Source organism: Grus americana, chromosome 1, assembly GCF_028858705.1.
Source record: "Grus americana isolate bGruAme1 chromosome 1, bGruAme1.mat, whole genome shotgun sequence".
NCBI lineage: Eukaryota > Metazoa > Chordata > Aves > Gruiformes > Gruidae > Grus > Grus americana.
In genome coordinates this window covers 120,860,846-120,876,292 of record NC_072852.1, presented here as the reverse complement: position 1 = coordinate 120,876,292, position 15,447 = coordinate 120,860,846, and the positions used below count along the sequence as shown (strand labels likewise).

Genomic DNA, 15,447 nt, shown 5'->3' with positions numbered 1-15,447 from the left:
CTGCTCCGTGCCATTTTAAGCGGCGGCAGGAATGTGCGCAGGCGGTCCCAGGTCTCACAGCACAAACAAGGTGATGCAACTCCAGTGTTTTTATTTCCCTGGTAATTAATAAAGGGAATACAACAGACAGAAGGCTTTTGCTCCCCATTCCACCTGACCTATTTAGGATATTACCAAAGAGCAGAGTTTGATTGTCATCATGGGTATTTCTTGGAATTATACAGGGGAGTTCAAAGGCACACACACACACAAGAAGCAGTTTTCCACTCCATAATACAAGACTATTTGATCGGGGAAAAAAAAGAAAAAAAAAAAAAAAAAGCTGTTAAGCAATGTCACAATAATGTGTTTGATTTATTAAAAATAAGAACAATCTTTGTTACTCATATTTATTCTAACATTTTTACTTAAAATCTTGGCAAGGCATTTTAAAAGGTAAATTTGATTCTCAAGTGAAATAAGATATGATTTTTAAAAAAATTCTTTTTTTTTTTTTTTTTAAAGCAGCAGTGTTTCTCCCCATACTATTGAACTCATTTATTTCTCTCTCTCCTTCTCAAACATGCACACTTTACTCTTTACCCTGGCTAATACTGTAGAGGCAGCAGCTCTGGGAAATGAACTAGCTTCGCCTGTGGCTCATACATCATTACAATTGTTAACCAAGTTCCACTATAAAAATCTTTATTACACAGGAGAACACAGAGGCGTGCAGGAACACAGCTTTATTTCCAGATACCAGGTTGAGTTTGTAGGGCAGGAAGTTAAAAGACTTTTTTTTTTTTATGCTCTCAGGTTGATGAAGTCTGCTACTATGCACTGCAACATCACACAGAGGACAGCTTCCCACTACCCATTCCTCCAAATATCAACCTGTATGTAGGAGTAACCTATCTTCTACTTCTACAACCCATGATGTGACGATGGTACCTCAGGTCCTACAGCAGCCCAGGGCTCCAACATTTTACGCGCTACAAGGAAGGCAGCAAGTGCAGCCACGTTGCTGCCTACATGCTGGAGCTGATGGTGCTCAGGCCGCTGGAATTGTGGAAGTCCACCCATCAGTAACAGCAAATGTCATGCACATTTCTATGCAGAAAGCTTCCAAATCTGGACACAAATGTGCAGATAGTATCACCAGTATTTGGTCACTTGCCAAAGAAAGGTGAACCTGAAGGCTCAGCAGAGTGCAAATGAAAGTTCACTTTCGCTGGAACACGTAACACATGCCAGCATTCGTGACTACAGCTGCCGAGAAATGTTCTGAACTTTTTTTTTCCCCTTCCCATGCGTTATTTATCTCAGCAGTCCAAATGCAAAAATTTGGCAAGTTGGATCACGTGAAATGTTTCTGTTATTCCCTGAAGGACTTTGCATCCGTGAAGTAATGAGAAGATTATTCCGTGACAGATAAACTGAAGCAGTGTGACTGTATCAGATGTTACCTTACTACAGCACTCCTCAGACTTTTTGAAAGTGTGACCACCTTTGGACTCCTCTGCCTTATTTGCAACCTGAGAGTCACCAAGAAAAATGAATGAATTAAATAAAAATCTCTTTAGTCACAGAAAAGCATCAGTAGGACTGATGAATAATTTTCTGACATGCCTCACATTTCACTTACCCATAGCAGACGTCTACTAGACAGCACAGTGAATCAAAGCAAAGGTCTTTCCACACCACGCTTAAGCAGCATGGCAATATTACCCTGAAGACCTTCCAATTTGGTATAGTGTGCTCTGTCTTAAAAAGATGCTACAACTGTTAATTTCTTATGCCACAAACACTGTCAGTCAAGGTTTCTGTATCAACAGGTATCATAATGGAATTTCGGAAGTAAAGTTTCCAAATAAGCAGGGGAAAAAAAAAAAAAAAAAGAGAGAAAAAAACCTCCCTCAAGATTTCACAATTTTGAAAATAGATCCAAAGCCTGCAGTTGAAATAGACATCCTAGTACACTATTTTCTGTGCCAAAAGTATTGCTGCCAAAGACAATTTTCAAAATTTACCTTCCGCTGACCTGATGTATTTTTTTCTTCCATAACACCACAATAAAATTTTCAAGGTGGGACACACAGCACCCAACCTTCCATCCGATGGCTTAGCACGTAAGCCTTTTGTTTCCGTAGAAGCCCCAAATGGCTGATCTTCTCTGGTACGAAGCTTCCTACGGTAGCAAAGTGAGAAACAGAGCGAGCCTGGGTGGGCGAGGAAATTCTCACATCTGGCCTTGACGTGAGCCTGAGCACAAACTGCAATGCCGCGGCAGGCTCCAAGACGCTCATCTACACACCCCTCACGGGCAGATCCACAAATAAATATCAAGGAATTATCTGAGCGACAGCCGCTAAAAGGAGGCGATTACTTTTTCCCTGTCAAATGGCAGGAGCTGGCCTTTAATGCGAGAAGGCTTACACTCCCTCCCTCAAGCGGATGGGCGACTCTTGGTTCTTGAGCTGTCACCTTTTTTTCTTTAAAAATACTCAAACATTCCAGTGGGCAAAAGTAGCGCTATCAAGCAGGTTTAGACCCTAGGAACAGACCCGTTTGGGTCTTTAAGGAGGAGAAGCTTACCAAGTGTTACTGCAGCGTTAATACCTTCCCTCTTTTAAAATAAAACAGGACTTTGAGACAAGCGTTTTCCCTAAACACATGCAGTCTAGCTTAACAGCAGTTTTTGCTAGTAAGTAGGTACAAAAATAAACCAACCATAAAGCTAAATAAAATCAACTAATTTTAGTACTCACAAGCTGAGCAAAGAGGACAAAATCTACAAGTAATTTATTTTTCACTATTTCAAATTATTAGTAAGCAGTGGTGAGGGAAAAAAAGGATTGTAGAGTGCAATTACTGTCTTAACAGATTCCCTTCAAAAGAGCCTTTTAATTATGACACATTAATTGTATTCAATGAATTGTAATTTTCACTCCATTTTTTTCCCTCCCATCTAGCTTATTTTCCTCAAATTCCCTCTCTGCTGTATTCCACAGGTTTCATCTATTCGAGGAGGACTCTTTTACAAAACCGAAACCAAACTCCAGAACATGTGTCTCCCACCACCATCCCCATAAAATACTCTTAGAAATAAAAAGGCAGCAAGAGCAGAAGAAGGAGAGACAGGCAAAAGGAAGAACGAGGGAACAACTCTGCTGGAGGAGAGAGAAGGGGGGAAAAAAAAGAGTATTATTTTATCAACCTTTGCCAAAAGAGGGAGCAAACACTGACTCTGGCCCAAGGCTGTCTGAAGGCACGAGAGCTGACTTTGCTACACGCCCGCCCTCGGACGAGCGCGGCCAAAAGCCCATCGGACAGCCACGCCTGGAGCGCGCTGCCGCAGCAAAACCAAAACACGCAGTTGATGCAGAGATGCTCGAGCTACCTCAGGTGCTGCCAGCGGTAACAGAGCTGGCTGCGCGTTGCGGAGCCACCCAGGAAAGCACAGCACAGCAGATCACTCATGCGGAGGTCCCCATCGTCACAACTAGACTGTTAGCAACCCGAGTTAGCTGGTTTCTACTAGCTCAGTTCTTTAACGCCACAATCCAATCACACAGGTGGCTGTGACATGGGCATATGCAGAGAAAAAGACAGATATTCAACTAACTAAAACAAAATCTATTTCAGTCCTGGGCTATTTCAAGTGCTTTAAAGGACACTGAACTAACAGATACAAATTAAAGTGTAAAACTTTTGATTTTAACAGCAACCTGGTATCAGTAGAACATGTACTGCATTTGCTTCATGAGCTCAGATCTACATAGCAAAACCAGGCTGAAAAGCAGCACGATGTATGACAGTCCCATCAATGGCAAGAAAAAACACTTCCTTTTCCTGGGGCAGCCAAGTGCTGCCTCCTTTACTTTGAAGATTTGATCTCAAGTCCCAATCTGGGCAGAAACAGAGGCAACAAGTTCCTTCATTTACTTACACAAATTATGATTAAATCTGTATTTTACAGCCAGCAAGAAAAGGGAGAGAGGTATGTCTGATTCATACTGGAGACGCAAATGTGCAATGGTATGCTATTGCAGCAGCTTCCTTATTCAAGTGTAGCTGTACTTGACAATGGCCAGATAACATTTCAGGTCAGACTCGCTTCACCTACAGTAAGTGAGAAATTTTCAAAGATAATAAAATATGGAGGCAATGCAATAGCTAATGTGTCCTCACAGACTCAAAGTCCTAAGTGCCCTTCATAAAAATAAAGGCCCCTGCAGAGTGTAGTAGTTTTTAAATCTGTCTTGCTGGAGACTATCCCTAGAGCTCGCTGCCCTCTGCTTAGAGGAAGGGAAAAAAAGAAAAAGGAAAAAAAAAAACCAAAACACCACCAACAGAAAACACGCAAGGGGAAAAAAAAGACTCTTTCCTTAATAATCCCAAACATCCAAACATAAAGGAATTCCACACAGGCTTTTGTTTGCCCACGGGCTTGTTTTAATCTTAGTTCTACTCCAGATCTGAACTAATCTACTCCTTAATAACAGGCAAAATAGTTATTTGTTCACCCTCTACTTTGCTCTTTCCCAATTTAACCATTACTTTTGCCTTGATAGGGATGAAATGCAAGGACCGGTAAAAAGTGTGAACCTGACACCCACTGCCACCACTCCTGTTCCTCACAACTTATCGTCTGCCCCAGCCCACCAGATCTGAACGCATGATTGCTACGATCGGCAACCCTGGATAATAAAGCTTCCACCATCTCCCTGAAGGAGAGAAAGCACCCTCAAAGGAGCAGTTAGTGGGGCTCTAATCCAGCTGACCCTGGGAAAGGAGCACATCCTGAGGAACGACTATGATGAGCCTCTTCCATTCAGCGTCAGTCAGCGCATAGCCATCGCAGCCCACTTACAAACACAGCAAGGCAAAGCCTTGCTACAAAACACTAACTGTGCTACGCTCGAGGTGACTGCATTGCAATTAATACTCGTGTTTTGGGTTATTTTTATAGTACAGGCTCCACCACCTCCATGCAGTCCCTTTTGCGAGGGCTAATTTTGTATGGAAGGAGGTGCCAGAATGCTAATTTGTAAATGCAGGGACCTTTCTGTCAACCAAAACCTGGTATGTTTGTTTGCTTTGTCTTTGGGCAAAAATACATTACACCCCACTGCACCACAGTACGTCACTGTATTAGTCCTGTCTCTTATGACTTTCAGGTCCTTGTCCTTTTTATTTAGCAGGCATCCAACAACAACAACTAAATCTACCCAACTCATCATTTAACAACGGGAATATTTTGCATTTCAATAATACTTCCATTAGAGGGATCTGGAGGTATTTTGATGCTGCCACGTCAAAATACTCCAATATGCCACAGCACTTGTCTTTGCTCCTCAACCCCTCCTTTTTTTCAGCTTTTATAAAGAGCTCAAAAACAAACACAAAAGACCCATGTAATTATTATTTAAAAAAAGAAAGAGAGAGAGAGACTCAAGTTGGAGCTTGTCTTCTGGTATTTGAATCTGGATGGATCACATTTTCTAAACTTCTTGTATCTAGAAAGATGGTAAAGTCCCTTTCATCAAAATTAAGAAAGCAGAGCTTAGCTTCTCAGGGAATAACACAGCTCCAGAAATCAGGCCCTTATCACCTAATATAGCAAGACTAGCGAAGCGATGAAATTACAAGAGCAGTTGAATCTTTTCTCACAATCTTCATTCCTTCCAACACTCAGTAATAAGAGCTATCAAAAATTAAGGAAGAATGGCTGCATGTTCACAAGTTGCTAATGTATGTGTTCATCATCTTCAAAATACCAAGCTATAAATTTTAAGAGTCCATAACACACTCGAGGTGTGTAATATATATCCTTCTACATCCTCTTTTCTTTAATAGCTGGAAGAAATTGAAGGAAAGATAGCCTTCCACCTATTACATGGAAACAGCAGTTTGTGTTTCACGGTGAAGGCCCTTAGACCCAACATTCACACTGACCTTAAAACTTCAGAGCAAGTTTACAGGACAGGGTTTTGCTCACCCCCTGCACAGAGCAAGCTGCCGTTAGGAAAAACAATAGACAAAACCTCCTCATGCAGAGAGTGAAAAATTGACACTGAAATTTCAAAAAATGAGCTGTAGCATTCAGAGCACAAGTCAGATCCTATCCTGGTTTCAATACTCACTAATCAGACCGCAGCTACGTGACTCTGAGCTCTCAGGAGGCACGTGCCCAGCCTCTCTTCGCAATGAAGTCGCAGGAATAACATTTACCTGGTCTCAATAAAAAACACAATTTGGAAATGCAAGACTACCGCTACCTCATACAGTGAAGACTAGCACAAGAGGCAATGGTATTTTCTTTGCAAACATTTAATGCGGTCCAGATGGACTTCAAGAAAACTGTGAAGAACATGGGGTGCTTTGAGAGTTTGACTATTCTATTGGTCAAAGGCTCGCAGGAGAAACAAAATTAATATGAAGAGAACTGCAGTGAAGATAGTGAAAAAACCCTAAATGATCTTTGATTCAATTCCTCACAGTGCTTATAATCTCAGGGCAGGCAAAATAATAAAACATAGAGCAATGGAATTCCATCAGATTATTTAAAGAAATAAGAAGTAATAACAGTGCACACAATTCATATCGGGCTCTTGTCACCTCTTATTCAAATCTGGAATTGGAAGAAGTGCACCTATACAGACAGGTGTAAAGCACATAATCCATCAGAAGTTGGATACATAATAATACATCCATGAAATGAGAGAAATATATCACACTCTTCAATACAATAGATCTTCTTTTTCACCTTTCACACAATTCTTAAGTAGATCTGTAGATCTTAAGTAGATCTGCATGTGAACGAATGAGAATTAATGGGGGTAATGACAGTTGACACTGACCTGGTAGCTAGTCTGGAGATCCGATACGATTAGGAAGGACACTTTATTATAGAACTGGAAATGATCAGAAACACTTTGGCTGCAAACACTTTGCAAAACTGGATTGACTGCACTGAAGTTTCCTCTCTTGAAAGTAAAAGAAATTTGACTTCACACAGCTGCTCTATTTTTATATCGTCAGAACAAGTATTTCAGAACTGCCATTGTACAACTCAGTTCTGTGCTGTGTTTATCTGCTATATGACAAATCAGAATTGGAACGAAAGCCAAACAGCGTGCCTTAAATGACCTGAAAACCAAAACTGTTTCATAGTAGCTTCCTTCCAAGAACAAAAATTAAAAAAGGAAAATTTCTAAAAATGCAATTGAGCAGTAAAAGAAGCTCAGTAGTGCTGAAATCTTTCACAAATGCTCATTCCCCATACTGGCACTGTAGCTTTCAACACTTAACGCACACACTTTCAAAGTTACCAGGCGCCAACACTATCATAACCACGACCTTAAGTCTTGTGCCTCTTTTGACAACCTGCTATTTGGTCTTGGTCCACCACTGCCTTGTCTGCATTTACCCGTCCCCTCTCTGCGACACTGTCTGGAGCAGCAGCTCTGCCATCCACCTTTCTGCTCCGGCAGTGCGGAACGAAGCTGTGCTGCTCTGCAGCTCTTCTACGTTGCCAGTATCCTTCTTCCTCCTTGGCAAAACATCAGGGCAGCGTTACCCCCTGCGTGGGCAGTCCTGGGAGAGGCCTGGGTGAGGAAAGGAGTTAGCTTGGGGGAAAGTCCCATGCCGGAGGAGTGCAAGAGTAAAGGAAAGCGTCCGAACATCACTTCACACTGCAGCTCCTAACATGAGGCAAGGTCAGGTTGGGAGGAGCACTGAAATCAATGAGACACATTTCCCTCTTCCACCTGATCATGGCCCACTCTGACTCCAGCGACTACTTGCGCAAGGAGTTTGACACAATCCCAAGGCTTGGCAGTATCAAGACGCTTGCCTTTAGTATCAGCACTGTGAAAGATTCAAGTAGCACTAGCCTGTAGCAGCTTTGCAGCTTTATACTATTCATTGCAAAGCAGAAAAACAAGTACATTTGTGATCTTTAAGCCTCCCAGTTTCAGGCAGGGAACCAGATAACAAATTCGTCTCTATCAAAAGTAGAGAATAAATTTTAACTGCACTCTACTGAGTCACTACATGCTGAGATCTGATTTTGGAAACACAAGTGTATTCATAACCTTACTTACAACCTCGGTGGGCCTACTCGTGAATAAAACTTCACATGTGCTAAACACCAGTGGCGGTCTTTTAAATAATTAACTGTGCAAGAACTCAGAACTAGTTCAAAATAGTAAAAGCTCAGCTCCAAATCTGGTTGCATTTTTTTTTCCAGATAGAAAAATCATTGAGGCAAGTTTATCTGAAACCTTACATCATATGTAATACAAGTAATACTAGCTGTTAAGCATAAGTGAAGCCTCCAGGTGCACTGAGGGCAGCACATTTCTTCTTCTTAGACCTCCAGTCACATTATCAAAAGCCTGTCATATTTTTCCTTCTCCATTTCTTCCAATTTCAGAATCCCCCCAGACATGTAAGAAGATTATATGCTTGATAGTCACTTTTTCTACCTAAAATTATTTTTTTCATTTAAGACATACTGAATTGGATTATTAGTCCAATCAAATCCAGTACCTTGATTCTGGCAGAAACCAATACTGAACGTTCCCTGGAGTAATGAAGCACGCACAATGCCACACTAATAGCACTAGTCAAATATGCAGCAGACAACACAGAGGAAAAATTATTTCATGGCCTCTGTGGCTATCAGGCCACACCTTTGATACATCAGACCTGGTTAGCCTTTTTTTTTTTTTTAAAAAAACCCCAACCTCTCCACTTATTGATCATAAAACAACGCCGCCCTTTCTCAATACATGTATTGATCCTACTGCCATACATTTCAATTAGAGTGACAATGTGACCAATCTTCTTACATTCAAGGTGTAATAAAGAGCGAACTCACAGAAGTCCAAAAATGTAACAACAGCTGAACACTCCCTGTTGGCTAGGCATTTTGGCATTCATTGGCTTTTTATTACAGAGGGGAGCTAAAGCAGAAGAATACGGATTTTTGTGTACTCTGGGAATGCAAGGGCCTAAACTCCCGAAGCAGACACGAAGTTCTGAGGGAAAGCCCCGAGGGCCTTCAGGAAATTAATCCCCACTCAGCTGACTAGTCATCCCCCCCCAACAGCCCAGCACCGCTCCTCCTGGGATCTCATGACACAGATGAAAGCAACTACATTGCAAAAAAAAACTTCAGCAATGCTGGTGAAGGCAGATGGGGGAGATTTAAGGAAACACGGTGCACTTGAAAACAGTATTCAAAACACACACGTTCTTTGTGTTATTAATGAATAACACATGAATTCCCGAAAGAGGCAGCAGGTTTTGCCTAGCCATCACTTAGTTTAGCAGGAAGATTCCGAGTGATTCTCCCGGGGACACCGGCAAGATCTATCAAAGCACCCAATCACAATGCCAAGCAGCTTAAAAAAAAATTTTTAAAAAAAGCACCCTGTGACTCTAAACCACCGTCATTTTGACTAATAGAACAGCTCGCTTCGAATCAAAATGCCATGAGACAGAGTGAAACCGGGGACCAGCTCCGCAGGATTTCCGGAGCGGTCACCGGGCCGGGGCAGGGCAGCCTCTCCCGGCGCACACAGCCGCTGCCCTTCGTCGCTCCGCGCACCGCGACGCCGCCGGGGCCCCGGGAGGGCGGGCAGGAGGGGACGCGCCCCCCGCCTGGCCCGCGGAAACTCGCTGTTGCCGCCGCTCCTCCTGCGCCGGGCACAAGCATCGTCTTTCGGGGAGGTGGGGGGGAGGCGCCAGCACGGAGCAGCGGGAGAAAGTTGGGGGGGGGGGGGGCAGATTCTCGCCCACCGAGGAAAAGTTGGCGGCCTCCCTCCACCCCACCCCCCGCCTCGCCCGCAGCCCCCGGCCCATTCCTACCGCCTGCGGTGGAGTCCCGATCCACATCTCCAGGTAGTAGCCGCGGCCGGAGTCCCCTTGTAAATTCTCCACCATGGCTAAAAAGTTGAGGGTGCCTCCGGGATCCGAGGCCAAGGCTAAGCCGTCCGCGCCACCGAGTTGACCCTGTTGCCGACTACCGCTCCCCGGCCGCAGCACCACCGGGGCGGGCGGCGATCCGCCGGGGGCGGCCGGGTGGGACACACGGAGCGGGAGGGAGAAGAAAGCCCGGCAGAGCCCCGCGGTGCCGGCCAGGAGGAGCAGGAGGCCGGGAGCCGCCAGCGGCGTCCTCATCCCGGCGGCCGCGCGGGGGCTGGGGGCCACTTCCCAACTGCGGAGGCTCCGGCCGGAGGCAGCAGCCGCCTGGCTGCCAGACTGGAGCAGCCGAGGGGGGAGGAGGAGGAGGAGGAGGAAGAAGGGAGCGGCTTCCCCACGCCCTGGCTTCATCTCCCCCTCCCCCGAACCGAGCTCCTCCTCACTATTCTCCCACACGGCCCCCGAGCAGCCGGAGCGGCCAGGTCCCCGGCTGCTCCGGCTGCTCGGGGGCCGTGTGGGAAAGTTGCTCCAGACCGATGCCCGCAGGAGAAACTTCCCAGCTCGGCTCAGCCCAGCCCGTAGCCCCGCTAACGGAGCGTGACGACACGGTGGGGAGAAAAGTTTCCGAAAGCCTTAAAGGGAGAGCGGCGGGGTGGGTGAGCGGGGCTCCGTGCCGGGAGAGGTTGCGGGGGCGACCGGGGCTCCGGTCTCCTCCTGGTGAGGCGGCTCGACCATCGCCGCCGGGAACGGGCTCCGGCAGCTTCCTTGGGGTACCGCTCGCCTCGGGAGCGGAGGCAGCGGCCGGGCAGGCGGTGGAGGATGATGAGGAGGTGGAGGAGGAGGAGGAGGTGGTGGGAGTGCGAAGTCACTCGGGGACGCGGGTGCGTCTCCCGCACGGGTGTCCGTGGCAGCGTGCCTGCGGCGCGGGTGAGAGCTGCCGCGTTTCACAGCAGCGGCGTCTGGTGTGAGGAGCGGGCGTGTGTATGTGCGTGTGGAAATTCATCTGCTGTACTAATAAGAGTGAGGCATGAAAGACGTCTGCTTGTTAGAAAGCCTGTGAGGCTTTAAATGTCTTCATCATGCACGGAATTAATAACAGCAGTCAAGTGTGGCCTTTCGAAAGATGGGAACACTTAGGATGGAATTAGTCTGTACACCTCTGGAGTAATGACAGTGCCAGATAGATCATGAGATGGAGCAGATAGCCCAAAAGCCTTGAAAAATAACACTGGGCAAGTCTAAGCAGAGTCACTTTCTGTTTGTTTGTTCCTGACCCTTCCTTCCTCCCTCCTCCACAGCAGATAAAGTGAAAAACGTCCAGCTTAATTCATGCATACTCTCAGGATACCCCAACTAATTTGCAGTCCTGGGCAGCCACCTGGTCTGTCCTTGTGTGTACATCTCCACGCTGCATGGACTGGGATCCCTCCCTTGCCATAGTAAACAGCAAGGACTCTCTCCCTCCCTCCCTCCCTTGAGAAGGGAAAAATCATTTGAAAGATTTCCAAGTGTCTCACACCTATGAGGTGGACAGTACTAGTTTTCACCACCAGGAAGGCTGAGCACACTATTTGCTGGAAGAGTACTCAGGTGAGGCTGTTATTTGTAGCCATTGCCAGAGTTTCTTGGAGAGGATAATCCTTAAAAAGAAATTTGAACCCACCTGTCCTTGCTGAAGGAAAAAAAAAGGTGTTTTCACTTTTTTCACTGATGTTTTCAGTACCCTGGTGCTCTCTCACTTAAAATCTGTAGCCCTTGCTCTCACTTGGTAGTGAGATCCCTTAGATCAGTTCAGTGCCTCTGGTGCAGCTCAGCGCTTTCCCCTGCATCCACAGCAGGAGGTGGATGGGGTCCCTGTCCCTGCTGCCCCCAGAGCTCTCTGCAGGGAGGAGGAAAGTGCTGTAGTGCTCTTAACCTCGCTGTGCCGCAGCTGGGGAGGCAGGAAGCCTGCAAGGGGCTCGGCCTGGCTGAGGGCTTGGAAAGGGGGCATAGATGAAGCTTGCGCTCAGGAGGTTATTTTACTTGTAGGAAACTACACATCTTAGTAAAAGGTGAAATTGTGCAAATTTCCCCCGCTGCGGGAAGCTTTCTATTTGCCTGACAAGTAGGAATGTGAAATACTGCAGTCCCGGTACGTCTAGTCTCACCTGCTCTAGACAGAACTGGAAAATGCTGCTCGAGGCTGATGGCAGCTCAACACCTGAGGGAGTGGCAGCGTGGCTCACACGAAGAGGTTATCTCCAGGGTGCTACAGTAATGGCTTTTTCTAATGTGGCTGGGACAGTGACAGGTTATACTGTAAGGCCTGTCTAGTCGGAGCTGAACCTGAAGGGGAATTAAAATGCTTAGGGCTCTTCGTGGGTGAGCTGAAAACTAGAGAAATGCCCCCACCCCTTTGAAAAAGGAAATGTGAAAAGTAATCAGGAGTATAATTGAACACCCCCTCAGAGTGGTAGGGATGTATTTATAACAGTCAGCAGCTATATACATTTTGTTTTAATTCTTTTACAGTACAGTAAGTCTTCCCCCTTGCCACTGTTGCTAAGATACGTTACCATACTTCTGGGTAAAGCAATCCCAGTCAAAAGTGTAGTTTTCGAAGTATAGAAGATATAGCAGAGCCTTCAAGAGTTTGAGAGAAAACTTGTCTTTTTCATACTCTTTATTAAAAGTTCTTCCTGTCCTGTTTTCCACAGACCCAGATAGGTCTTGTAGTAAATGCATATCAGACAGCTGCTGCATATGAAGTGGTATATGTGTAACCTTTCTGTCCTCCCATCACATCATCACAGGAGGGCTTGTCTTTATGCAATAGCGTGTTGTGAGGTTTCTGCCTTGCGTCATCTGCTCCTTTATTTACCTAAGTATCTGATAAGGCTCAGACTGTGCCATGTGCAGGTGAGTAGTCCCAATGCATTTATGAACAGTGGCAGGAATGGGCCTTAAAAGAGCAATGTAAACAACTGCTTTTGAAAGAAGACATTATGAAGTCATCCCAGAGAGCTGGACGTAACTATATCCGAAATGTACCTCGGAGGGGAAATCATCTGTATGCAATGAATGCCACTACAGACAATATGCACATTTATTTCTTTGTGTATCACATACAGAAAATAAATGAAACGCTAGAAATAGACACGAGTTTAAGTGTCTGTACTCCTTGTTTTCTAGAATATTTGGAGAATCTTGGTTTCTGTATTTTTATTATTCCAAATATTTATTCTTTGAGTAAATAATTTTAAGAAAATCTTTAAATATCAGCCCCTGTGAATAGGTCTTATTTAAAAAGTCATTTCTGCACATATAAATTTGCAGGTATATCTTGACTTTGATCCAACCTTGCATTAATTTAATTTGATGGTATTGTGGTGCTTTGAGCTTTGAGCCACTTGACAGTGAATTAACGTATGTCTCTATAACATAACCTTCCACCAGTATTTACAGAATACAGCGCATCATAAAAATGCAACTGCTCTGTGTTACGGACAAGGTATATTAACTAAGCCAGAAGGACAGTTGCTATATGGAGATGTTAAATCAGGACTGTTGAGAAAACAAGCAGGAATGGAGAAGGCAGCTGAAGGTGCAGAGGAAGTGCTGGAGCTGGTCTGAGCAGAGGAACTCTGGATGGGTAAAAAGAGATCCTCTCCTTCCAAAAGAGGAAACTATTAGGGGACTGCTCAGACCGAAGCAGTTCTCTGCTGTGCATCTGAAGAAGTCAGGCTGACCTTGCTGTCGTTATGCAATGATAAGGGCAGACGGACACAAAATAAAGACTTTTATTCTAAAATTACTTTGTCTACTTTCTGTGTTCCCACTGTTAGCATAATCAATACTTCACTTTTAAGAAGACTGATTGCTCTTTACCGCTAATTGCACACTGGTACTGAAAGAAACCCAGCCAGACCCGCAGTATACAGATGGTTAATTTGCAGACTACAGTAGCCTTAGGAGATGGGCAAATTTTGTTCTTCCTGTACCTGACTGGGAAATGTCTTCTCTGTCTGTGGTCACCTTGCAATAAGCTTTTTCATGTTTTGGGCCTAATCCAGTGAAATGTTGCTGGTAAATGACAGAGCAGCGAACAGCCAAGCGGCAACAGAGACCACAAGATGTGGCTCTGTTGGGCGTCTGCCAAGGCAGTATGTCTTCGAAGGCAACGAACAAACCAGCTGCCCTGTGGGATGAGAGATGTGCCACCCAGGAGAGCTATTCCAGTTGTACTGCTAGGGCTCTAGTAACATCTCTTGTGCCAAAGTGAGGGCATGGACAGTTCTGGGGCTTGTTTAAGAACTGAGCATATGCATTGTGTATAGAGCTCATCCAAAATTAATCTTGCGGCTGGAGAATACGTGGTTGGGGATGTAGGCACAAATGTTTAGCGCCCTTCTCTCTACGTGGGTAGAGGATCTCGGTAGAGGTGTCGTCTCTGAGCACCGTCTGTGCCATTAGTTTTCTGAATGATGATATATCCCTTTGGCTACAGTTGAACATGTGAGATGTTGAAGATCCAGATGTCTTCTGTCAAACTTCCATTAAAAATCAAGCAAAACATCATCCTTAGTTGCTGCTGAAGGCATGTAATGACTGATGGAGCCTGGCTGAGCTGATCTCAAAAGTCGTCCCAAGACTTTGTTTTGTGGTAGAGGCTGTCACCCACTTGGGTGCTGAGGTCCCTTGTTTTGCATCTTCTTCCCTGGAGCGAGGTCCTCCACCCCAGAAAGATTCCATAGGATGTGAGCTTCTCTCCAATCAGAGCATGAAGCCCTTTCTCCTATAGAAATCTCCATGCCCCAAAATGTTTTCTCTCTCTGCTGGGTCTTCAAGTCCACATACACAATACCCTCCTCTGTTCCACCTCATCCCTTTTTCTCTGACAAAGTGGTGTGTCACCAATCAAAGGGAAGAGATACAAAACCTGGCTTGTTTTCTGCTTGTCCCAGCGCTAGAGCAGAGGGGCTGTGCAGAAGCCACCATCCCTCCTTTGTGGAAAGGAGTAAGAGCAAAGGAAGGGGAGGCAGAAACACAGCTGCAGGTCCAAGTGGCTCAAAATAAGGCTCACACAAAGTAAGGCCCCGTAGGCTCAAAGGGAGCACAGAGCAGAGGTCAAGATTAGGGTCATCAACATCCTGATGCAACAGTACTGTCAATACACTTGGTATTGTATTTGTTTTATCTTTTTTTATCACCTTTTGTTTGAATCTTGCTAGTGGTGGCCCTGGGGTACTTCATTGCTATCTGGGAGAGTGGCCGTTTGAGCTTCTGCCCCACACGTGAGGCAGCCTGCAGAATTCTTGATGAATGCATTGGCCACTCTTAGAAAAGTGTTATTTCTCCTCAGAAAGCTCTGCAGGCTTCCTCAACTCTATTCTGTAGCTGGCACCACGGAAGAAATAATTTGTGGGTTAGACCGTAAAATGATCTTATATCGACCTTCTGATTCCAGACCTTCCTACACCACAAACAGCAATGGTTATAAATTTATAAAGTATGAAAAATTAAACATGCAGTGGACTATAACAACACGTTAAAAAC

General features: G+C 45.2%; 1 protein-coding gene across 2 annotated transcripts in view; it reads right to left on the bottom strand.

The window, feature by feature from the left end:
- The window catches only part of BACE2 (beta-secretase 2), a 55,096-nt gene extending 44,749 nt beyond the window's left edge, over positions 1 to 10,347 (bottom strand). For both annotated transcript variants that reach the window (XM_054809154.1, XM_054809165.1), the window contains exon 1: positions 9,859 to 10,347. In XM_054809154.1, coding sequence (XP_054665129.1) covers positions 9,859 to 10,323 — 465 coding nt within the window. In that variant the 5' untranslated portion in view covers positions 10,324 to 10,347. The remainder of the gene's footprint in view (positions 1 to 9,858) is intronic.
- Between the last annotated feature and the right edge of the window lie 5,100 nt (positions 10,348 to 15,447).